Source organism: Erinaceus europaeus, chromosome 1 (genome assembly GCF_950295315.1).
Source record: "Erinaceus europaeus chromosome 1, mEriEur2.1, whole genome shotgun sequence".
NCBI lineage: Eukaryota > Metazoa > Chordata > Mammalia > Eulipotyphla > Erinaceidae > Erinaceus > Erinaceus europaeus.
Window position 1 is genome coordinate 1,675,546 of NC_080162.1, and position 26,230 is coordinate 1,701,775.

Here is a 26,230-nt window from a genome sequence, read left to right on the forward strand (position 1 = left end):
TTGTGGGAGGCATTTTAATAAGGAACCACACCTGGCGACTACAGCAGACCAATGGGAAGCTGGCTTGGGTGTGAGGTTGACCGACGTTAAGTAAGGGAGTCGGCCAAGGGGGCAGGGCTTTCCCTCCATCTTCAGGACTACCCACCCCCAACTTTTTCTGAACATTCACTTCACTTCTGCATAATGTCTACCTCTCCGCTGTAATAAAAGAAGTTTGAAATTTGTGTACTGATCGATGATTCTAATTCTTTCAAGAAGTCCCATGACAAAGCCCCTATGGGAGTGAAATGGTGGTCTTAGGATTTCCATGATCCCAGGCAGCTCCCCTCAATAGTTTGACTTACAAAGATATGACAGTGAGGGCCGGGTGGTGGCACACTGCAGTGCACAAGGGCCTGCGTTCAAGCCCCTAGTCCCTACCTGCAAGGCGGAAACTTCACGAATGGTGAAGGAGGACTGTGGGTTTCTCTCTGTCTCTCTCCTCTCTACTTCCCCCTTCTCATGTTTATTTATTTATTATTATCTCATAATAAATAAATAAAATATTTTCAAGAAATAATGTCAAAGATACGAAAGTTATCTATTTAATGCAACCCCGTACCTCTTCCAAGAAGGAGGACTGCGGGTTTCTCTCTCTCTCTCTCTCTCTCTCTCTCTCTCTCTCTCTCTCCTCTCTATTTCCCCTTCTCATGTTCTATCTTTATCCAATAATAAATAAATAAAATATTTTCAAAAATAATGTCAAAGATATGAAATTTATCTATTTAATACAACCCCGTACCTCTTCCAAGAAGGATGCCTAGGTTTGACATACATAGGAAGGAATTAGCTCAGTACGGAGGAATCATTCCCCAAATATATTTTTGGAGGCTCCAACCCTCTGACAGCTGCTAAAGCTGGAAAGGGCTCTGCCAACAAAAACAACTACATCCCTGATGGACATGGATGCAAAGATTCTTGGGAAATCTAATGCAACAACTAATCAAGACCAAGTGGGGCCCATCCATGGGAAACAGGGCTCAGCAATCACAGGTCAACGTAATCCACCATGTCAGCAGGAGCAGAGATCAAAACATCTATCAGCGATGCTAAACAGGCCTTGGGCAGCTTCTTCACCGATGCCTGACAGTTACTGTAGTGTTGATGTAGGCTAGTCTCACAGGAATGAGATGTAGTCTCAGTGTAGTTTTAATTTGCTTTTCTCGAGTGGTAAGTGGTGCATTTCTTTATAGGACTGTGATCCAGGTGTATCTTTTTAGAAAACTTTTTATTTATTTATTTATTTATTTAATTATTTATTTATGAGAAAGATAGAAAGAGCCAGATATCACTCTGGTACATGTGCTGCCAGGGATTGAACTGAGGACCTCATGCTTGAGAACCCAGTGCTTTATCCACTGTGCTATCTCCTGGACCACTAGAAAACTTTTTTTAAAAATTTACTTTTATTATTGGATAGAGACAGAGACAACTTGAGAGGTGAGAGGAGACAGAGGAGAGAGACGAAGATACACCTTCAGCCCTGCTTCATGATTGCAAAGAGTTGAAGCAGACTGAACGCCCACGGATAAAGCAGTTATGAGAGTTGGCACTCCATGGGATGTCCACCACAAAGATCTGTCCTGCTTCTGTCTCACTGCCTTCAGCCACCAAGCTGCAGATGCTGCCATGACGCCATCCTGACCTCCCTGGGCAGACGCCCTCACCCCTGTGTCCTGGAGCCTCCCCTCCCCAGAGCCCTGCCCCACTAGGGACAGACAGAGACAGGATGGGGGTGTGGATCCACCTGCCAACACCCATGTCCAGAGGAGAAGCAATGACAGAAGCCAGAACTCCCACCTTCTGCTCCCCATAAAGAATTTGGGTCCATGATCCCAGAAGGATAAAGAACAGGGAAGCTTCCAATGGAGGGGATGGGACACGGAACTCTGGTGGTGGGAACTAAATTCTACGAAAATGGACCCTGCTTATCCCACAATCTTGTAAATCATTGTGAAATCAATAAAAAAAAATGGTGGTATTGTGTCCTTTGGGATAAAATTGACTGAACTGGGGATGATTATACTTAGGTAAATATGATACACAATGTAACTTACTGGATAGTCTCATTCCTTTGTGGGAGCTAGAGAAATGACACACATGAACTTGCAAAAAAGAAAATGATGAAGGAGCAAAAGAAAAGAAGGAGTAGGTGGAAGAAAGGAGGAGGAGGAGAAAGAAGAAGGAGGAGAAGGAGAAGAAGATGGAGGAGGAGGAGAAAGAAGAAGGAGAAGGAGGAGAAAGAAGAAGAAGGAGGAGAAGGAGAAAGAAGAAGGAGGAGAAGGAGAAGAAGACGGAGGAGGAGGAGAAAGAAGAAGAAGGAGGAGAAGGAGAAGAAGAAGGAGGAGGAGAACAAGGAGGAGGATGAGAGAAGAAGAAGGAGAAGAAGGAGGAGAAGAAGGAGGAGGAAGAGAAGGAGGAGGAAAAGGAAAAGAAGGAGGAGGATGAGGAGGAGAAGGAGGAGGAGAAGGAGAGTAAATAACCTGTCTCTCTAAGATTGTGGAAACTACAGTTGTTCTCACTGGGAGTCTACTTCTGTGGAATCCAGAGAACTGGTCACATGAACTTGCAAACCCAAAGAGCAGAAGGAAGCAGATGGGTTTGTAAGGATGTGGTGAGTCTCACGGGTTGGTTCCAGCGTGGCCTATACTCTGTCAGCTGCAGCCTGTACACTGCTAATCACAGATGAAATAAACAAAAGGCTCTCCTGTCTGAGTCGCCTCTCCTATGCCCCCCCAAATGACAAAACCAGGACAAAGTGCAAGGACCAGCATAAGGATCCCAGTCGAGCCCCCGGCTCCCCACCTGCAGGGGAGTCGCTTCATGAGTGGTGAAGCAGGTCTGCAGGTGTCTGTCTTTCTCTCCCCCTCTCTGTCTTCCCCTCCTCTCTCCATTTCTCTCTGTCCTATCCAACAATGACGACATCAATAACAACAATAATAATAACTACAACAATGATAAAAAAAACAAGAGCAACAAAAGGGGAAATAAATAAATAAAATTAAATAATAATAATAATGACAAAACCAAAGAACGGGTTCTTCACTGAACTGCTAACAAACGTCTCGACTTCCACCCACTGGGAAGGGGTGAGAACAGGAGCAGTGAGAGAAGACCAGCCTTCTCTGCCAGCTCCCACTGCGAAGGGAGAGGCGGCACAGGGAGGGAGAAGCACGCAGGCAGGAGCTCACAAAACTGACCATAGTGCAGTGATGGTTGAGAGCACACAGTCGGAACTCAGGCTTCCAGGCTGGATTCTGGCTCCAGCACCAGCTGTTCCCGTGACCTCAACCTGTCCCGTGCTCAGTGGGGCCTGACTTTCACCCAGCGGCAACTCTATACGTAGAGCTGGGACGATTCCTGTAGTTCATGGCAAGCCTCCAGAACAGTACACCGAGAAAGTCTTGTTCCCAAGTCTTGCCCCATTCTCTTTCCGGGAGCAAAATTCTTTCCTCTATTTTTCTTTTATATTGTACAATTCTCTTTGCTCACACCTGCTGTTTCTGAATGAGCAAAATAAAATAAAATAGAATAGAATGAACAAAAAATCGTGAGTCCGGCGGTAGTGCAGGGAGTGAAGCCCACATGGCACAAAGCGCAAGGACTGGCATAGGGATCCTGGTTCGAGCCCCCGGCTCCCCACCTGCAGGGGAGTCGCTTCACAGGCAGTGAAGCAGGTCTGCAGGTGTCTGTCTTTCTCTCCCCCTCTCTGTCTTTCCCTCCTCTCTCCATTTCTCTCTGTCCTATCCAACAACAACGACATCAAGAACAACAACAATAATAACTACAACAATACAACAACCAGGACAACAAAATGGAATAAATAAATAAAAATTACAAAAAAGAATAAACAAAAATCCGGTTTTCTCTGCTAGATTTAGATGTCATATTAATAATAATATGAAACTTTTCATGTACCTATGCTGTAGTGTGTGACATGCAGAAAATTACTTGCCGCTTATCTGCCATTCAGATTTAAGTGAGTTTGTAATATTTTATCTAGCAAACCTACTCACACTCCATGAACAATTTTCATGCTGAAACTTTACAAAAATGCTTCTGAGGGTTTTGGGCAGTGGCCCACCTGGATGAGTGTGCAGATTACTGTGCTTATGGGCCCCGGTTCTGCGTCTGGACCCCGCAGCGGGGAAGGAGCTCCATGGGCAGGAGGCAGGGAGGAAGGCCTTTTGCTTTTTCTCCTCTAGCTCCCCCATTTCCTTCTCAGGTTCTCTCTATCCTATTAAGTAAAAAGGGAAGGAAAAATATATAAGGAAAAGTGGCCACCAGGGGCTGTGGCTTTGTTGAATTGGCACTGAGTCACAGTTCTAACGTAGGTGGCAATAAAATATAAGAAAAGTACTTCTGCTTTCAGATATATATTTTTCCCTGGTTTATGGTCACGTGTGAACATATGCTCTATCTCAGGGGACCTGGTCTATATCTAGGTTTGGGTCCTGGAGCCCTGTTTCCCCAGAGCCCTGCCCCACTAGGGAAAGAGAGAGACAGGCTGGGAGTGTGGATCCACCTGCCAACGCCCATGTTCAGTGGGGAAGCAATTACAGAAGCCAGACCTTCCACCTTCTGCATCCCACAATGACCCTGGGTCCATGCTCCCAGAGGGATAAAGAATAGGAAAGCTGTCAGGGGAGTGGATGAGATATGGAGATCGGGTGGTGGGAACTGTGTGGAGTTGTACCCCTCCTATCTTACGATTTTGTTAATGTCTCCTTTCTTAAATAAATAAAAATTTAAAAAATAAGAATAAATAAATAAGTAGTTCTTTGGTGCTGGCGCCTTACATACGGGTGCGTTATTCAGACAGAATGGTGTGTGGAGCTTTCTCAGTTCTGTGGTACTTCTTAAAGTTTTTTTTTAATCATTTATTTATTATTGGATACTTCTTTCTATGTAGTGCTGGGACCTCAACTTGGGTTGTGCAAATGTCAAGCAAGGCACGTGGGCTACCTACTGAGCTCTGTCTCCAACCCCCATCCTAAGACTTATGAGACTCTCTTCTTTGCAGGAGGAGAATATCCAGTGATAGGGTTTAATGTCTCTGAAAGTGAAGGAAGGGAGATAGAGTTCCGTGGTGATGATGGTGTGAAGACCATGGTGGCTTGACCAGAGCACTTCTCAGCTCTGACATGTGTGGTGTCAGGGACTGAACCTGGCACCTTCAGGACTCAGTCATGAAAGTCCACTGTGCTATGTCCCCACCTTGAGAAAATCCCATGGCTGGTGCACAGTGGCCTGTGGGTGACCTGCCGCAGAGCCTTCGCAGACGGTCGGCTTTTTCTTTTTTTTTTTTTTTTAATATTTATTTATCTATTTATTTATTCCCTTCTGTTGCCCTTGTTATTTTATTGTTATAGTTATTATTGCTGTGTTTATTGATGTCGTCATTGTTGGATAGGACAGAAAGAAATGGAGAGAGGAGGGGAAGACAGAGAGGGGGAGAGAAAAACAGACACCTGCAGACCTGCTTCACCGCCTGTGAAGCGACTCCCCTGCAGGTGGGGAGCCGGGGGCTCGAACCGGGATCCTTATGCCGGTCCTTGCGCTTAACCTGCTGCGCCACCGCCCTATTCCCCGGTTGGCTTTTTCTTATAGGCCCTGCAGAGGCTGTGCAGTGATAGTTTCAGTTTCTCTTTTAAAGTGTGCATGCTCCCGACCTGCAGGGGGGTGGCTTCACAAGTGGTGAAGCAGGGATGCAGGGGTCTGTCTCTCTCCTTCCCTGTCACCCTTTCCCTTTCAATCTTTGCCTGTCTCTATTCAATAAACAAATAAAGATAATTAAAAACTTATTTTTAAAAAGTTCACATCCTCTTCTTATCAAGGGTGGCTCTTCATTCCAGAAGCTGGACCGTGTTCAAGCCCTGCTCTTCTGTCTCATAAACCAAATATTCCATAGGTTTATTTATTTTCTCTCCTAGAAAAAGTCTCAGACATAACACTGTCTTTAACTTGACTCTTTCTTTCTTTCTTTCTTTCTTTCTTTCTTTCTTTCTTTCTTTCTTTCTTTCTTTCTTTCTTTCTTTTTTAATTCTGAAGTGAGTGCTACTGATTCTAGCAGGGACAGGGGAAGCTTGGCAGGGAGCAGTCCCAGAATCAACTATACACAATCGAGTGTATCTTCTCCCGGCGGTGGGAAAGCAGACTTCCTTCCATATAGGACTCAACTAGTAGCTGAGAATATGCAGTCTCCACTGTGGTTTTATGGCTCCACATGCATGCTTGGCTGTAGCGAGGAAGATCAAGCTTAGCCATCGCCTATTTAAAAGAATTGCCTATTTAGTGAAAGACTTGATTTATTTCATGGCATAAAGACAGAGGATGGGAGCCGGGCTGTAGCGCAGTGGGTTAAGCGCAGGGGACGCAAAGCACAAGGACTGGAGTAAGGATCCCGGTTCAATCCCCGGGATTGAACAAGCGGTGAAGCAGGTCTACAGGTGTCTGTCTTTCTCTCCCCCTGTCTTCCCCTCCTCTCTCCATGTCTCTCTGTCCTATCCAATAAAATGGAAAAAAAATGGCCTCTAGGAGCAGTGGATTGGTAGTACTGACACCAAGCCCCAGTGATAACCCTGGAGGCAAAAAAAGAAAGAAAGAAAGAAAGAAAGAAAGAAAGAAAGAAAGAAAGAAAGAAAGAAAGAAAGAAAGAGGGAGTCAGACAGTAGCGCAGTAGGTTAAGCACACGTGGTGCAAAGTGTAAGGACGGGCAGAAGGATCCTGGTTCGAGCCCCCGGCTCCCCACCTGCAGGGGAGTCGCTTCACAGGCAGTGAAGCAGGTCTGCAGGTGTCTGTCTTTCTCTCCCTCTCTCTGTCTTCCCCTCCTCTCTCCATTTCTCTCTGTCCTATCCAACAACAACGACAACAACAATAACTACAACCATAAAACAAGGGCAACAAAAGGGAATAAATAAATAAATAATAAATAAATAAGACGGAGGAGAAGAGGGGTGGGGGAGAGAGAAAGAAACAGATCCAAACAACATTCTGGCATATGTGGTGCTGGGGGCCGGACTTGGGACCTCATGCTTGCAGGCACAAAGGTGTGTGCCACCTCCCGGCTGCCATTTTAAGTTCTTTACTGTCATAGAAAACTAGCGGGAAGAGAGCGCGAGTCCCTGTGAGCTGTCTACAGACTAGCCTAGGGTTGGTGGGTGTAGGCAACAGAAGTTGCATGAGTCGAGGCTCTGGGTTCAATCCTTGGTATTACATACGGTAGAGTGATACTTTGGTCAGCATTTCTTTTAAGAGAAATAAACCTTTATAAAAATGTCAATGCCCATGTTCAGCGGGGAAGCAATGACAGAAGCCAGACCTTCCACCTTCTGTATCCTACAGTGACCCTGGGTCCATACTCCCAGAGGGATAGAGAATAGGAAAGCTATCAGGGGAGGGGATGGGATATGGAATTCTGGTGGTGGGAACTGTGTGGAGTTGTACCCCTCTTATCCTATGGTGTTTGTCAGTGTTTCCTTTTTTTATAAATAAAAATGATGTAAAAAATGTGATAAAAACCAATTGAAAACCACAATTAATTTTGATGAAGGGCACTAAATATTAGTCTAATATAGCCAGCCACCCTTCTCAAGAGAGACACATCTTGTACCTTTAAGGTGGGCATTTCTTCGGCCGTGGGGAATTCGGTTGACGCTAAGTATGTAGCCGTCCTCTGAGGTGACCTCGTGTTCCTCACTGGGATAGCCATTGTAGGTGATGATCTCACTCTGTCCAGAGAAGATACAGACATCAGCTAAGCGTCTCCTCTACAAGGTCTCAGAAAGGACCAGAATAAGCATCAAGTCAGTGTGCAGTCATCCCAGTGAGTTACCTGAAATCATCAGTGTGAGGAGCCTTGCCCCACTAGGGAAAGACAGAAACAGGTTGGCGGCATGGATCCACCTGCCAACACCCATGCCCAGCAGAGAAGCAATGACAGAAGCCAGAACTCCCACCTTCTGCTCCCCATAAAGATCTTTGGTGCATACTCCTGGAGGAATAAAAAATAGGGAAGCTTCCAATGGAGGGGATCGGACATGGAATTCTGGTGGGAATTGTGTGGAATTATACCACTATTATCTTACAATCTTGTTGATCATTATTAAATCACTAATAAAAAATTTAAAAAGCAAAAAATTAGTTTACAACAGACATCATTTATAAGTAAAAATCTAAGTAGAAGGTTAGAAAGTATCTGCTACTAGCTTTTTTACTGAAGGTAGGGGAAGGTATGAACAGATCCACTTTTGTCACTAACCTATACTCACATTATCCTTGGAAAACGCTACTAATCTGAAAATGATAAAACTAGACCAGCAGAGAGCAGGCACCCACCTGCATTTAAATATGGTTTCTTTAAGATTGTAATGGCGTAAATACAGAAGAGAAGTCGATCTACTGCAGCTTGGAATGTTCCTACTCATGACCACAGGATGTGAGCTCAGAGCTACAGGGATGCAGAGGTCACACAGGCTCCTAAGCTGAATATGGGCCCCAGATCACATCAAATCAATGGAGTTTACAGCCAACATTATTTATACCCCTTTCCCATATTAGGGAGCTACTCTCTTCCCTGATCCAGCTTTTGTGGTCTTTTTTCCATCCATGACATCATCTCCCAAGATAATAACTTGGATCCACCTGCATATCAGATGTCAGACTTAGGAAAGAAAAAAAACTAGTATAGCCACAGGCTCTTGAGAGTATAACTAAAATAGGACTACTAACTATCTACAAAATGGAGGACCCCCCCCTCCGACTCTGAACTATTCCAGCCTTTAGATTCATGATTAGTCAACAATTTGTTTGGCTTTGTATGTTAACTCTCTTTTCAGCCACCAGGTTCCAGATGCTACCATGATGCCAACCAGGCTTCCCTGGACAGACAACCCCACCCATGTGTCCTGGAGCTCCGCTTCCCCAGAGCCCTGCCCCACTATGGAAAGAGAGAGACAGGCTGGGAGTATGGATCCACCTGCCAACACCCATGTTTAGCAGGGAAGCAATTACAGAAGCCAGACCTTCCACCTTCTGCATCCCACAATGACCCTGGGTCCATACTCCCAGAGGGATAGAGAATAGGAAAGCTATCAGGGGAGGGGATGGGATATGACGATCTGGAGGTGGGAAATGTATAGAGTTATACCCCTCTTATCCTATGTTTTTTGTCAGTGTTTCCTTTTTACAAATAAAAAAATTAAAAATACAGTTCTACTTTACATTACTGGAAGATAGTATTTGTTCAGTTAAAAGAGAACATAAACCTAGCTTGAGTCTTGGAGAAATATTAAAAGTTTTTGATGGTTTTATCTCTTTCCTTCACAGAAGTTTTCTACTACAAGATTCTAATCGTGTAGTAGAAATAATCTCAGTCCTTTAATCTGATTTCATTCACATTCTTTAAAAGTCCCCAAGACTTACAATACTCATCCATACTTCAGGATTCACTTCTGGCTCCAAATTTATGAGTCCACTGACACTTAAAGTTCCACAAAGGAAACAGGTAGTAGTTATAAACAGCCACATCATGGGGATGCCTGACATAAAACATGGAAAAATCAAAGATTAACTTTCCCCATCAAAGCTGGTTAGTTAATGCAAAGAGCACCCTCATGAAAAACTGAATCATATCCTACGGAAACTTAGAAGGTGTGGAAAAGAAGCATTGCAACCCCTTGGGACATACCTGAAATAGACCTACTAGCTTTTTCCAAAATGGAGACCCCAAATCTTCATCTTCAATAGTCTAGCCTTTAGCGTTATAATTAGTCAACAATTTGTTTAGCTATGTATGTTAATTCTTTTTTCAGCCACCAGGTTCCAGATGCTACCATGATGCCAACCGGACTTCCCTGGACAGACGACCCCACCAATGTGTCCTGGAGCCCCGCTTCCCCAGAGCCCTGTCCCACTAGGGAAAGAGAGAAGCAGGCTAGGAGTATGGATCCACCTGTCAACGCCCATGTTCAATGGGGAAGCAATTACAGAAGCCAGACCTTCCACCTTCTGCATCCCATAATGACCCTGGGTCCATACTCCCAGAGGGATAAAGAATAGGAAAGCTGTCAGGGGAGGGGATGGGATACGGAGTTCTGGTGGTGGGAATTGTGTGGAGTTGTACCCCTCTTATCCTATGGTTTTCTCGGTGTTTCCTTTATATAAAAAAGAAAAAGAAAGAAAACTCTGAACACTGTTAATATGCTTTTCACATAAAACTGCCTTTACATTGTGTATTTCTTAAAGTGAAATGGATTTAAACTAGTAAAAAGTGCCTTTGAGATCATAAGTCTTATTTGAAACAGGGCTCTCAATTATTTTAAATCTGCTCATTGGTAAGTTTCAAAATATTGAAAAATTCAGAGGACAAGCTATAATGCTTTGACAAAACTTAACAAAGATGTATCTGGCAGTTTAATTCAATACCCCTTAAAGTAGTCCAGAACAAGCAGCATGGAACAAAACAAGCTTATAGTAAGTTTCCAGTAGTGTGGTCACTTCTCTGGTGAACACTGGAAGTGGATGTTTGCACGTGCAAACATTCAGCCTCTATCCTCTTGGAATGATCTGAACACAAGTCTTTTCAAAGGCAGGACAGCATCAGCACAGTGCACATGTCTGATTTTCTAAGAGTCGCAGTCCAATGGCCTGGATCTAAAGTTTTCTGATCACATGTCCACCTTGAGAAAGTTATTTAGTGGCTGTGTTGGTAATGCTAGTGTAATAAGGCAACCTAAACGGACTTCTGGAGGTGGGGAAAGGGAGAAGTCGCAGCTGTGTTTCTCTGCTCTCCTCTTCCTAGGTCAACTAGGAATACCAAAGGAGACCACCTGGGACCACAACAAGACAGAACTAGAACGACTTCAGGAACCCACCAAATCACCAGTGAGTGCAAACAGAGAACTAAGGAGGAATCTCAGGAGAGGAGCTATACCTTTGTGGCCTAGCAGTGGGGCTGTGGGAATCTCTTTGCATAACCACTGAATTATCTCTGCCCTACCCTGCTTTGTCTCTTGATCAGGAGTGAGGGATTAAGCTAAGAAGCCTACTTATAGTTTAAAAGCCCTCAGGTTCCCATAGACTACAGGGAAGAAAAAGAACAAAAGAGGATTTTAAGCCACTGAGCTCCAAATCAGAGATTAAAATACTATTCATACAACTGTCAAGTTCCACAACTGTGAACCCTTTAATTTCCTTACTTAGACACAAATCAATGCAGGCAAGAGTGATCAGTAATTTGAGAAGTACTGAGAGAGAGACCTCATAACATACTAAATAAAATGGTTAAACAAACAAGAAGAAATATTGGAGAAGTGAACCAGGAAAAGAGTCCAGCTGAAAGCCCCCCAAAGGGCGAAGCACAAAATAATGAGGGCAACATCCAAACACTAGTTAAGGAAATAATCTTTATTCACAGGAGTGAGTAAAGAGTTTAAAAGAATTGTCATCAGAAATGCAGAAACAACAAATGAGACTCTGGAAGAAAACACTAATTATCTCAAGGTTATCAGAGAGCTGAATGCTGAAATAGCTGAGCTAAGAACACAACTAGCTGAGCAAGCTAAAACAGTATCAGAACAGGGTAACAAAATAGATGAACTCCAGAAAAAAACAGTAGAGGGGAGAGAGAACAGAATCAATGAGGCTGAAGACAGAATTAGCAAGATTGAGGACAAATCAGAGACAACTTAAAAATAAGTAAGAAATCTCAAAAAAAGATTAAGAGACCTATGGGATGACTTCAAAAGAAATAATATATGTGTTATTGACTTAGAAGAGGAAAAAAGAGAGGGAGGGGAAGAAAGCATTCTTTAGGACATAATAGCTGAGAACTTCTCTAGTCTAGACAACATAAAAAACATTAAGGTTCAAGAAGCCCAGAGGGTCCCAAAAAGAATTAGCCCAGACTTAAAGAAACCAAGACACATCATATTTAGAATTGAAAGGAATAAAGATAAACAAAGAATCCTGAAGGCTGCAAGAGAAAAACAAAGAGTCACCTACAGAGGAAAACCCATAAGATTAGCAGCAGACTTCTCCACACAAACACTACAGGCCAGAAGAGAATGGCAAAATATCTATTGAGTGCTCAATGAGAAAGGTTTTCAACCAAGACTACTGTACCCTGATAGACTATCATTCAGATTAGATGGAGGAATAAAAACCTTCTCAGACAAGCAACAGTTGAAAGAATCAACTATCACCAAGCCTGCACTCAAGGAAGTTCTGAAAAGTCACCTATAAACAGTCAGACCACCATAAATAGGCCATATATCAAAACACTCTAAAAATCTACAAGAATAGTGTTAAAATATCTTCAGTCTTTGATATCAATACATGTTGATATCAAAGACACAGAGTCTTCCTACTCTGTGTCTTTTAGTAGACACAGAGTAGGAAGATGGATCAGAAAACACAACCCAACAATATGCTGTCTACAGGAAACTCACCTAAATCAAGAAGACAAACACAGACTGAAAGTGAAAGGATGGAAAACTATCATACAGGTCAATGGCACACAAAAATAGGCAGGAACAGCTATTCTCATATCTGACATGATAGACATTAAAATAAATACAATTTTAAAAGATAGGAATGGGCACTACTTAATGCTCAGAGTATCAATCAAGAGGATTTAACAATTCTTAACATCTATGCACCTAATGAGAAGCCATCTAAATACATCAAAGATCTACTGAAAGAGCTACAACAATATATTAACAGCAACACAGTCATAGTAGGGGACTTCAACACCCCACTCTCTCAACTTGACAGACCATCCTGGCAGAAAATCAATAAAGACCCAATTAAATGGGATCATAAATGAAAGAGGAGAGATCACAACAGACACCACAGAAAAATAAGCATAGCATCCAAGACTTCTATGAACAACTATATGCCACCAAGCTAGAAAACCTGGAAGAAATGGACGAGTTTCTAGATACCTGCAAACTTCCAAAACTAAGTAAAGAGGAAGTGGATAACATGATCAGGCCCATCACACCTAATAAAATTGAAACAGTATCAAAAACCTTCCCAAAAATGAAAGTCCTGGACTGGATGGCTTTACAAATGAATTCTACAAAACCTTCAAAGAAGAACTAATACCTCTACTTTTACAAGTCTTCCAGAAGATTGAAGACACTGGAATACTCCCTTCCAGCTTCTATGAAGCCAACATCACTTTAATACCAAAATCAGACAGGGACACAACCAAAAAAGAAAACTACAGATCAATATCTCTGATGAATATAGCTGCTAAAATATTGAAGAAAATCCTGGCCAACTGGATACAGCAGTATATTAAAAAGACTGTTCATCATGACCAAGTGGGGTTTACCCCAAGCATATAAGGTTGGTTTAATAAATGTAAATCAATCAACGTGATCCACCACATCAATAAAAGCAAGACCAAAAACATGTTCATATCAATAGATGCAGAGAAAGCCTTTGACAAAATACAACATCCTTTTATGATCAGAACACGACAAAAAAATGGGAATAGATGGAAAATTCCTCAAGATAGTGGAGTCTATATAGCAAACCTACAGCCAACATCATAATCAATGGTAAACAACTGGAAGCATTTCCCCTCAGATCAGGCACTAGACAGGGCTTCCCACTATCACCATATCATTCAACATAGTGTTGGAAGTTCTTGCCATAGCATTCAGGCAGGAGCAAGGAATTAAAGGCATATAGACTGGAAGAGAAGAAGTCATACTCTCCCTATTTGCAGATGACATGATAGTATACACAGGAAAACCTAAGGAATCCAACAAGAAGCTTTTGGATTATCATCAAGCAATACAGTAAGGTGTCAGGCTACAAAATTAACATTCAAAAGTCAGTGGCATTCCTCTATGCAAACACTAAGTTAGAAGAAATGGAAATCCAGAAATCAGTTCCTTTTACTATAGCAACAAAAACAATAAAATATCTAAGAGTAAACCTAACCAAAGCAGTGAAAGACTTGTATACTGAAAATTATGAGTCACTACTCAAGGAAATTGAAAAAGACAGAAAGAAGTGGAAAGATATTACATGTTCATGGGTTGGAAGAATTAACATCATCAAAATGAATATACTACCCAGAGCCATCTACAAATTTAATGCTAGCCCCATCAAGATCCCAAGCACATTTTTTAGGAGAATAGAACAAATGCTACAAATGTTTATCTGGAACCAGAAAAGACCTAGAATTGCCAAAACAATCTTGAGAAAAAGAACAGAACTGGAGGCATCACACTCCCAGATCTCAAACTGTATTATAGGGTTATTGTCATAAAAACTCTTGGTACTGGAACATGAATAGACACACTGACCAGTGGATTAGAATTGAGAGCCCAGAAGTCAGCCCCATACCTATGGACATCTAATCTTTGACAAAGGTGCCCAGACTATTAAATGGGGAAAGCAGAGTCTCTTCAACAAATTATGTTGGAAAAAAATGGGTTGAAACATGCAGAAGAATGAAACTGAACCACTATATTTCACTAACCACAAAAGTAAATTTCAAGTGGATCAAGGACTTGGATGTTTGACCAAAAACTATCAGATACTTAGAGGAAAATATTGGCAGAACTCTTTTCTGCATAAATTTTAAAGACATCTTCAATGAAACAAATCCAATTACAAAGACTAAGGGAAGCATAAACCTTTGTGACTACATTGAATTAAAAAGCTTCTGCACAGCAAAAGAAACCCTACCCAAACCAAGAGACCCCTCAAAGAATGGGAGAAGATCTTTAAATGCCATAAATCAGACAGGCTAATAACTAAAATATATAAAGAGCTTGTCAAAATCAACAAGAAAACAAATAACCTCATCCAAAAATGGGGAGAAGACATGGACAGAATATTCCCCACAGAAGAGATCCAAAAGGCTGAGAAACACATGAAAAAATGCTCCAAATCTCTGATTGTCAGAGAAATGCAAATAAAGACAACAGTGAGATGCCACTTCACTCCTGTGTGTATGTCAGACATCAGAAAAGGTAACAGCAGCAAATGCTGGAGAGGTTGTGGGGTCAAAGGAACCCTTCTGCACTGTTGGTGGAAATGTCAATTGGTCCAACCTCTGTGGAGAACAGTCTGGAGAACTCTCAGAAGGCAGAGATAAACCTACCCCATGATCCTGCAATTCCTCTCCTGGGGATATATCCTAAGGAACCCAACACACCCATCCAAAAAGATCTGTGTACACATATGTTCTTAGCGGCACAATTTGTAATAGCCAAAACCTGGAAGCAACTCAGGTGTCCAACAACAGATGAGTGGCTGAGCAAGATGTGGTATATATACACAATAGAATACTACTCAGCTATATATATATAAAAAAAAAAGGTCGCTTCACCATTTTCAGCAATCTTTAATGGACCTTGAAACATCATGTTAAGTGAAATAAGTCAGAAACAGAAGGATGACTAGGGGATGAGCTCACTCTCAGGCAGAAGTTGAAAAACAAGATCAGAAGAGAAAACACAAGCAGAACCTGAACTGGAGTTGGCGTCTTGCACCAAAATAAAAGACACTGGGGTGGGGGTGGGGGGAGAATACAGGTCCAATAAGGATGACAAAGGACCTGGTGGGGTTGTCTTGTTATATGGAATACTGAGAAATGTTATGCATATACAAAATGTATAACCTATTGTATTCACTGTTGAATGTAAAACATTAATTCCCCAATAAAGAAATTAAAATATAATAATAATAAGGTAACCTCCCTCTATAGACTGTCAGGTGAATATATATGCCTATATGTGAATTTTATGTTTCTATATATAATACATTTCATATACATATCAAAGTTTCAGTGAATGCTTTCAAAGTTTTCTTAATCTAATGAGCAAGAAAGTAACATTTATTAGAAAGTTTATACAATCAATACCTGACTTATAGAAACTTAGTATTTACTTTTGAAATTAATTAGCACTCCATAAATTTGCTATCTGTTTAACAGCGGTTTTATAAGTATAAACATTGCATTTTTAAAATAAAGCTGGTAATTGCTTAGTGCAGCCATTAGTTATTAGAATAGTTGGTGCCCAGCAGTGATCTAAGTGGTTCACATTTATTATTTACACCTCAAAGAAACTTAATGGAGTCCCTGCAATGCCAATATCATCATCATTCTAGAAACCGGCTGGGGGTGTGGGTCCACCTGCCAACGCCCATGTCCAGTGGAGAAGCAATGACAGAAGCCACAACTCCCACCTTCTTTAGTATTTTTGGTCCAGACTCCCAGTGGGGGAAAATGGAAACGGATAGGGGGGAAACGGATAGGGGGAAGATGACCAGAGGGCTCTGAACTCCAATTCCATCAGGACTGAGAACAGGAAAAAAAAGGAGGGACATTTGGATGTAGTAATAGGTAGAGGTGTGACCTATTGGAAAGGAAGAGAAGAGAGGGGCCTTAAAAACTGAGCAAATATAGACAAATATAGACAAAAATAGACAAATATAGACAAATATAGATGTAGAAATAATAGTCAGCCCATATCTGCAACCTTAGTAGAACTGCTGCAGCTTCCAGTAGAGGGACTGGGAATTCAGAACTCTGGTGGTGGGAACAGTGTGGAGTTTTACCCTGTTATCTTGTAATTTTGTGAATCAATATTAAATCATTAATAAAATATTAACAATATCATCATTATTCTACCATGAAAAAATGAAGGCTTAGTCCCATGGAGGGGATGGAAACATGAAACTCTGGTGGTGGCAACCGTATGGAATTATGCCCCTTTTATCTTTAGAATTTTTAATTAGTAATAAAGGTAATGAATAATAAAAAATAAAACCAAGGCTTAGAGAAAAGAGATTTCAGATATATCCAAGATCATCGCCAATTGGAGACCAGACAAGAATGCAGTCAGTGGCTGCAGAGCCCTTCCTAGCCCAACTGCTTCTCACCTGACCCCCAGTTGTGCTCAGTCATGATCTTACCTAGTTAAGGGAGGGCGCTTCCCTGCTCCCAAGGACTCCTTGTTGATCTGAAACTTCTGAACTTTTGCGTGTGACATCAGGTTGGAGAATGACATTTGGTTGTCGTGACAGTTAGAAGACAGAGAGATGAAAGACGGGAAAGCCTGTGGAAATGAGGAAGCCCTGCTCCCTGACACACAACTAGGGCGTCTTCCTGCCACACCAAAAGCCAAATGTACTTGCTGATTGGGAAATATTGGTCGACCTGATGCCAAGTAACCAGTATGACTGATCCCTTCATGTTTCCATGGAGTATCTCACTTGGGAGGGTTGAATGGTATTTGCAAACTAATGTGTCACACGGAGAAGTAGAGTCTGTCCAGGATCTTAATTGAAAAATCAGAGATAGTATCTGCTCCACCCCACAGCGGGGGTTGAATAGAGCAAGGCTTATGACAAAAGAAAAAGAAAGAAAGAAAAAAGAAAAAAAAAAACTGACAATGACATGGAGTGTAGGCATGTGAGTGATCATTGCTAAACTGAGGTGACATCATGCTGACTCTACTTGAGGTCAGAAAGAGTTTGGTACTAGCAACCTGGCAGAGGAACCTGATTCTAGTTCCAAAGGGTTGGGTCTGCTGTCAACTTCAGCAGCAACAGCTCATAAACAATTTCACCATATCCTTAAGTAAGGTTGAAATTCATCTCCCCAGATAATAACTTGGGTACACCAGCATATCAGATGTCAGGCTCAGAAAAGAAAAAAAAAAAAACTGATATAGTCATGGGCCCTTTGGAATATAACTAATATAGACCTACTAGCTATCTACAAAATGGAGATCCCCAACTCTTCATCTACAATATTCCAGCCTTTAGGTTCATGATAAGTCAACAATTCATTTGGCTCTATATGTTAACACTTTTTGCAGCCACCAAGTTCCAGATGCTACCATGATGCCAACCGGACTTCCCTGGGCAGACGACCCCACCAATGTGTCCTGGAGCTCTGCTTCCCCAGAGCCCTGCCCCACTAGGGACAGAGAGAGACAGGCTGGGAGTGTGGATCCACCTGTCAACACCCATGTTCAGCGGGGAAGCAATGACAGAAGCCAGACCTTCCACCTTCTGCATCCCACAATGACCCTGGGTCCATGCTCCCAGAGGGATAAAGAATAGGAAAGCTATCAAAGGAGAGATAGCATATGGCATTCTGGTGGTGGGAATGGTACCCCTCTTATCCTACTGTTTTTGTCAGTGGTCCATTTTATAAATAAAAATTAAAAAAATATATGTCATACAACATAGTGAGGTCAAGTATATTATAACACATCTAAACTATTAGGATTTTCATAACTCCCCCAACTTAACTTGGTTATAACAATTAACTATTGCTATTTCAAGCTCTAAGACTACAAGGAACCCTTGTCATACTATTTAAGATCCTTATTTCTCCTTGTCCTGGAACCTCGAGGACCATGCCCATATTTCTTGATGTTTCTTCTCTCTGATTCTTTACTGTCATACTGCCTCTGTTGACTTCAGCTACATCAGTGCTACTCATGCTGCCACCCCACATTACTCTATTACTGACTTTTTACTGCAGATTGGCAATAGAGACACCAGGCCTAGGACATCAGCCTTCCAACTGCTCTAATTTGGTGCGATCTTTCCTAACATATGGGATTGCCTAGTTCTATTTTAGTGGACACATTATCTAACAAAGTTACGGATACTAGATACAGTCTAAGATACTGGGTAGAGCTGTACATGCATCCATCAACATGGGGTGATTATAGACCTCAAGATGAAAGTGCTTACTAGCCCAAAATGATCAGAGATAGACCTAATCAACCGGGAATCCCAGTAGAATAGCCTAAAGAAGGCATCATAAATTCTCTAACTGATTAGACTGAGACCTAATAAGCTTGGCAGTCTAGGAGGAAGGCCCAATGAAGGCAGACCCCATCAACCCAATGCCCATTGGGATACGACAAGTGACCCTCAGTGATGTAACTGGGAGGAAGTCTAAACTCAGGAAATAACGGGCACAAAAACTGGATCAAAGCAAAAGATGGGCTCACTTAATAATGGTCTTTTTAGTAAAGACCAGGCCACTTCATTACCTGGAGCCCTAGTCAGGGATGGGCCTAGACCTCTAATGGACCTTCTTTCCACCACTTCCATCAGGAACGTCATCACAAGCCCTCCTGTGGCCTCTCCAGGCCCTGCCCTCACTGCAGAGCAGCCATGGTGGGGACTCCCCACTCACTGAAGGGAGGCTGGTCAACCTGCTCTGCTCCTCGAGGAAGACGGGTCCTGACATGAGTGCAGCCCAGAATGTTCCAGCTGTGACCAGGGACTGTGAGCTCAGACTGACAGGGACTCAGAGGCCACACAGGCTCCTGTGCTGAATGTGAACAGACATGGTCCTGGGTCAGATCGATGGGGTAAACAGTTAATTTTATTCATAGATTTTCTTCAAGTTGGGGAGCTAGTCTCTGCCCTAATCCAACCTTCTAGCCCTATCCCCAATTCCGACACCATTTTGGTAGACAATATTATCTGTCTACCTCCATGTTAACTATCAAACTCGAGCAAAACCTGAAAATCCTGGGCCACATGGGTGATATCTGAAGCAGACGTGCTAGCTTATTTCAGCACTAAGAGCCCTGTTCTCATCTGCTCTGCTTCTTTTCGGTTCCTGTCCATTGATCATTTTGTCTTGGCGTTAGATCTTACTGCCTTTTAGCCACCATGTTGCAGACGCTAACATGATTCCATCCTGACTTCCCTGGGCAGATGACCTCACCAGCGTGTCCTGGAACCTCAACACTCCAGAGCTCTACCCTGCTTGGGAAAGACAGACACATGTTGGGGGTGTGGATCCACCTGCAAACCAGCAGAGAAGCAATTACAGAAGCCAGACCTCCCACCTTCTGCATCCCCCAAAAGAATTTTGTTCTACACCCTCAGAGGGGGAGAAATGACAGGGGAAGACGACAAGAGGGTTCTGAATTCTAAGTACATCAGGAGCCAGAGAGAGAAGAGGAAAAATGGAAGGGGCGCTCATAAATAATGATGCATGTAGTTGTGACTCACAAAGGAAGAGAAGGCCGGACCACAGAAAAAATGAGCAAATATAAATATAGAGAGAGACAGATAGATAATTGTAAAAATAATAGTGAGCCCATATCTGCAATCCTGGGAGGACTGTTGTAGTTTCCAGTGGAGGGAATGTGGACACAGAGCGCTTAGTGGTGGGGATGGTGCAGGTCCACATCTGTTATCCTAAAATTTTGTAAGTCAACATTGAGTCACTAATAAAATTTTAAGAAAAGAAAGAATTTAGCTCTGAGTTCCACTTGAAACATAAGGTATCTAGTCATAAGTGGCTCCAATCTGTATATCTATTGCAAGTCCTGGGTGGTGGTTATCCTGCTTAAGTGCATGTCACCAAGTGAAAGGATTTAGGTTCAAGCCCCTGGCCCCCACCTGCAGTGATGAAGACAGGAGTGGTGAAGGAGTGCTTCAGGTGGTAGTCTTTCTCGCCTTCTCTATCCCCCTTCTCAGTTCTTCTCCACACGGTTAAATAAAATAAGTAAATACATTTGAAATGCTAATAAAATGGAAGTAGTAACTGAGTTTCTTTCATCTCCTGTCAAGGACAGTAAAGACAATTAAACACGATTCAGCAATTTATGTTTTATTAGACTTTGACTGAACTTCCAATGGACTTACTTTCAACTCCTTGAAAAAACAAAAAGCACTCCATTGAATGGGAAATTTCATGCCAAATTAAAAAAAAAAAAAAAAGGAAATAAAGAAAAAGTACCCAGCTTGTTGGAAAAGGGAGAAAGACTAGGCTGCTTTCTCTGTGAACTCTGATGACAAGACTCAGTCCTGTCTATCCCTGACTGACAGAACAGTGCTAGAAGAGTGTGAACTTGATTAAAGTCTATTATGGGCTGTGACTTTACCTGTTTATTTCTTTTATCAAAAATTAATTATTTTATTTATCTCATATAAAGAAGCCAGAATACCATCCCGGTATATGCTGTGCCAAAGGCTAAACTCGGAGCCTCAGACATGGAAGTCCTGTGCTCTGTCAGCTGAAACACTTCCCTGGATGCAGAGTTCATGTCTTCAAAAGCAGTCATATTAGTGATACCTTCTGTGAGTTACAGGGAACACAATTTTATTAGTAATAGTATTGATTTGTTGCCCTGACTTCATGTGGAAGTCACATGATTACAGATGAATTTCACTGTCCTTCAAAGACTGTAGACTAGCTCAGGCTTCCCTTCCCTTTTTTCCCCTTTCTTTCCCTCCCCTTCCTTTTCCTTCCCTTTCCTTCACTACTCTTTCCTTCCTTCCCCTTCCCTTCCCTTCCCTTCCCTTCCCTTCCCTTCCCTTCCCCTCCCCTCCCCTCCCCTCCCCTCCCTTCCCCTTCCCCCTTCCCCCTTCCCCCTTCCCTTCCCCTCCCCTCCCCTCCCCTCCCCTCCCCTCCCTTCCCTTCCCCTCCCCTCCCTTCCCCTTCCCCCTTCCCCCTTCCCCCTTCCCTTCCCCTCCCCTCCCCTCCCCTCCCCTCCCTTCCCTTCCCCTCCCCTCCCTTCCCCTTCCCCCTTCCCCTTCCCCTTCCCCTTCCCCTTCCCCTTCCCTTCCCTCCCCTCCCTTCCCCTTTCCCTTTCCCCTTCCCCTTCCCCTCCCCTCCCTTCCCTTCCCTTCCCCTCCCCTCCCCTCCCCTCCCTTCCCCTTTCCCCTTCCCCTTCCCCTCCCCTCCCCTCCCTTCCCTTCCCTTCCCCTCCCCTCCCTTCCCCTTCCCCTTCCCCTTCCCTTTCCTTCCCTCCCTTCCCTTCCCCTCCCCTCCCCTCCCTTCCCTTCCCTTCCCTTCCCTTCCCTTCCCTTCCCTTCCCTTCCCTTCCCTTCCCCTCCCCTCCCTTCCCCTTCCCCTTCCCCTCCCCCCTTCCCTTTCCTTCCCTTCCCTTCCCTTCCCCCTTCCCTTCCCTTCCCTTCTCCTCCCTTCCCCTTTTTTCCCTTCCCAACTCTTCTAATCTCCTCCCTATCTCTGACAGAGACAAAGACAAATTGAGATGGGATGGAGAGACAGAGAGGAAGAGAAGAAGAGACCCCTGTTAGTTCATTGCCTGCAAAATTTCTCAACTCACAAATGGGAGCAAGGGACTTGAACCTGGGTCCTTGTGCCTGGTAATGCAATCTATCAGGATTGCCACTGTTATGTCCCCTTGAGTTTCTTCTTCTTGAATTTTAAAGCTTTTTAAAAATACACTCTGAATATTGTTATAAGTATCTTACTCCTGTCTTGAGCTAATATTTCAACCAGCTACTCCACTGCCACAGCCCTGTGTCTCATGTGTTGATGTAAGGCTTGGTTACACTGTTATTTGATGTTGGTACCCCATTTCACTATCAAAATGGCTAAAAATCCATGGTTGACACAGATTCTTGAAGCTACTATAGAAGTATAAAAATAATTACTTTTCAGTGGGTGTTGGTGCACCGGTTGAGTACACATGTTACAAAGCATAGGGACCCAGGTCAAGCGCCCGGTCCCCACCTGCAGGGTGGAAAGATTTGCTATTGGTGAAGCAGGGCTGCAGGTGTCTCTCTCTCTCTCCCTCTCCCTCTCTATCACTCCCTTCCCTCTTGATTTCTATTCAAATAATAAAAAAAGATTTTTAAAAATTATTATTTTCCTTTCAATATTCTAATTCAAAAAAATTAACTGTTATGATACTTAAACTTTTCTTTACCTCCAGGTTATCCCAGGGGCTCGGTGTTTGCACCACCAATCCACAGCTCTTTTCCATTGCTGTTGTTCTTGCTGCATAGGACAGAGAGAAATGGAGAGAGGAGGGGAAGACAGAGAGGGGGAGAGAAAGACAGACACCTGCAGACCTGCTTCACCGCCTGTGAAGCGACCCCCCTACAGGTGGGGAACCGGGGGCTCGAACCAGGATCCTTACGCGGGTCCTTGCCTTTCACACTATGTGCGCTTAACCCACTGTGCTACCTCAAGGTCCCCCAGTGCTTTAACTTTTATTTATTTACTTCTTTCTATACTCTTAAATTCACATGATCTTATTTCAAAGGGAAATAGTTTTTTCTCTTGAAAACTGTAGACTGTAACCAATACATGAGAAGCTTTAAAAATCTTGTACACCCCCAGTATGGATATGAAATAATACCTCCCAGGGAGTCTGGCAGTAGCGCAGTGGGTTAAGGCAGGTGGCACAAAGTGCAAGGACCAGCGTAAGGATCCCTGTTCGAGCCCCCGGCTTCCCACCTGCAGGGGAATCGCTTCACAGGCGGTGAAGCAGGTCTGCAGGTGTCTGTCTTTCTCTCCCCTTCTCTGTCTTCCCCTCCTCTCTCCATTTCTCTCTGTCCTATCCAACAACCACATCAACAATAAAAAAACGCCAAGGGCAACAAAAGGAAATACATAAATATTAAAAAAAAAAAAAAGAAATAATACCTCCCAAATCTTTTTTCTTTTCTTTTCTTTTTAAACTCTATTCAGGAAAATTGAGAACATTCATATGTTAGGCTGAGAGAGAGAGAGAGAAACAGAGAGAGAGAGTGAGTGAGAGAGAGAGAGACAGAGAGAGAGAGGGCTTTTACTCACATGCTCGCAGGCTCACCTGGGCTGAGAGCTATCCATACCCACAGGCCTGGCTTATAAACACCCAAGCCCCGCCTTCCCTCTTTGCTAAGCCACGCCCACACCTGTTACCACGCCCATTTCCTGTGCTGCATGTGTTCTGGCCTGGTGCAGCAAAGTCTGTGTCCCTCTGGGTACTTCCTGGCCTCCCTGGACAGATGACTACAGGGGGAAGTGTCCGGAAACCCCACCTCTCCGGAGCCCTACTCCACCAGGGAAGGATTAGAAACAGGACAGGGCTGTCTCGGAGTATGGAGCCACCAGGCTACAGTCCACCGCAGCAGAAAGTAGTTCCAGAAACACAAGATTCCATCATTCAGCACCCCCAAATCTTATAAATTTGCCAAGTCACTAATAGAAAGGTAAATTAAAATGGAAAAATAAATTTGAAGAAAGAATAATTTCAAAACTTACAACATTGACACAGATTTTACCCTGGAGTAAAACACTTTGCATGAACAAAAGAGCACAGAATTCATCACATACTCATTAGATAACATATTTGTTCCTAAAAATTCAAGTAAAATAAAAATTTGTGTGTGTGTGCAAAATAATTAATTTGCACATTTGGACTCTAGAAAATACAGTTAAAATTGTATTTACAAATTTTATTTCCTAATGCATAAAGCAGAGTTGACGATTTCCATGATATTTATAAGAAACGATGTTCATTTTTATATCATCTATTATATCAACGCATACCCTTTAATGTCAATATCAATGAATTTTCATTTCAGTCCCACTATATTATCTCATCATCAAGGATGGTAGGCCTATGATAAAGAGACAGAAGAAGGAGACAACAAATAAAAGTCTCTAGTCATCATAAGCTACTTATTGAAAGAATTTCTAAAGAGGGCATCAGAAGCTAAGTGAAAATATGCACGTCCCAGTCTACCATGCTCCAAGAAAATATAATTTATGTTTAAAGAGAAATTACCAGAAGGGCAGGAGGTACCTCTTGATGATGTCCACATACTGGAGTGTCAGGGTCAGACCTGCGGTAGCCAACATAAAGGCTGAGGAAGCATGAGGAGGAGGGGCCTCGCATCAACAGGCGGACTGTTTATACCAGCCATTCCTCAGGCAGGTTCACCTGCCTCGTTGCCTACTTAATGTTCAGAAAGCCTGTGGGTGCTTCCTTCAAATGGTTTTGCATTTCAATTCATGTAGGAGGTGTATTAAAATGAAGATACTTTTAAAATATATATATACACACACAAAGAACTTTAGCCAGAAATATAGGCAGCATTTAGCTTTAGAAATAATCTCTTCTTGTCAGTTTGCAAAGGTAAATACATGGAGTCTGCAAAGAATTCTTGCTGGCTGTTTTGATGTATGCATCTGGGTATTTCCTCCAGTTAATTTTATATTTTGCTAAATGACAGCCATCACATGTTATTACTGTCACATCCCTTCAGATACCCCCATCACCCCTGAGAATGGGTAGCTGACTTCCAACATCACAGAACCTTGATTTCATCTGTTCCCTAATGACCATCCACACAGAACATATTTGCTGAATGAGTCAATAATTGCATTCATGTTTGAATTGACTACTCAATAATTCACTTATAAAGCTAGAATTTGGGAGTCGGATGGTGGCACAGCAGGTTAAGCGAATGTGGCACAAAGTGCAAGGACTGGCTTAAGGATCCCAGTTAGAGGCCCCGGCTCCCCACCTTCAGGGGAGTAGCTTCACAGGTGGTGAAGCAGGTCTTCAGGTATCTTTCTTTCTCTCCCCCTCTCTGTCTCCACGCCTCTCTAGATTTCTCTCTGTTTTGTCTATCAATGACAACATCAACAATAACAACAATAATAACTACAACAACAATGAAAAACAACAAGGGCAACAAAAGGAAAAATAAATATAAAATATTTTTTAAAAATTTAAAAATAAAGCTAGAATTATAGAGCATGCTGTTTATTTACAGAAAAATAATATTATTATCAATGATAGTAGTGAAGACTTTATTTATTATTTACTATGTCTACTATTTTATATTATTTTACTATGTATATTTATTTTATTTTTATATGCCACCAGTTGGAATGTAAAGTCTACTGAGGGGCCAGGTGAAGTCAAGGATCCGGGTTCAAGCCCTTGGCCACCACCTGCAGGGAAAAACTTCATGACTGGTGAAGCAGGGCTGCAGGTTTCTCTCTCTGTTTCTCTCCCTTTCTATCTCCCCCTCCTTCTCAATTTCCCTCTTTATCCATCCAATAATAAATAAAATAAAAGAAGGGAAAAAGAAAAGTCTATTGATTCCCTTGCTCTTACCTAGGCTTCAAAATTTCTTTCTTTTAGGGCCTCCAAGATTGTGCTCCTGGGTGAGTTTCTGCTTTGCTATGCACACAACCCTCGTAGCTGTGGGGGAGACTTCAGTGTGGTGGAGTCCTTTCTCCTCCCTGTCTCTGTTCCTCTATATGAAAAGCTAGACTGAAGTAGTGAAGTCCCAGCAATTAAAAAAAAATCCATCTTTCTATGGCAAATTTCATAGGGAATGGTAAAATGTACAGGGAAAAGACCAATCTTGTGTTGTTGTTACACTAAATTAAAGTAGGTTACCATTATTTTCAAATTCCTTT

The 26,230-nt window shown here is 42.7% G+C and overlaps 1 protein-coding gene across 5 annotated transcripts in view; it reads right to left on the reverse strand.

Annotated features, from left to right (window-relative positions):
* The window catches only part of LIPN (lipase family member N), a 51,147-nt gene extending 26,502 nt beyond the window's left edge, over window positions 1–24,645 (reverse strand). For 3 of the 5 annotated variants that reach the window (XM_060185977.1, XM_060185787.1, XM_060186030.1), the window contains exons 1-3: window positions 24,582–24,645; window positions 9,463–9,578; window positions 7,652–7,769 (exon numbers count right to left, since the gene is read on the reverse strand). In XM_060185977.1, coding sequence (XP_060041960.1) covers window positions 7,652–7,769; window positions 9,463–9,578; window positions 24,582–24,618 — 271 coding nt within the window. In that variant the 5' untranslated portion in view covers window positions 24,619–24,645. Of the gene's footprint in view, window positions 1–7,651; window positions 7,770–9,462; window positions 9,579–16,983; window positions 17,119–22,733; window positions 22,831–24,581 lie in introns of those variants that run through there. The other 2 variants (XM_060185914.1, XM_060185858.1) reach the window with 2 other exon arrangements.
* Window positions 24,646–26,230: the final 1,585 nt, after the last annotated feature.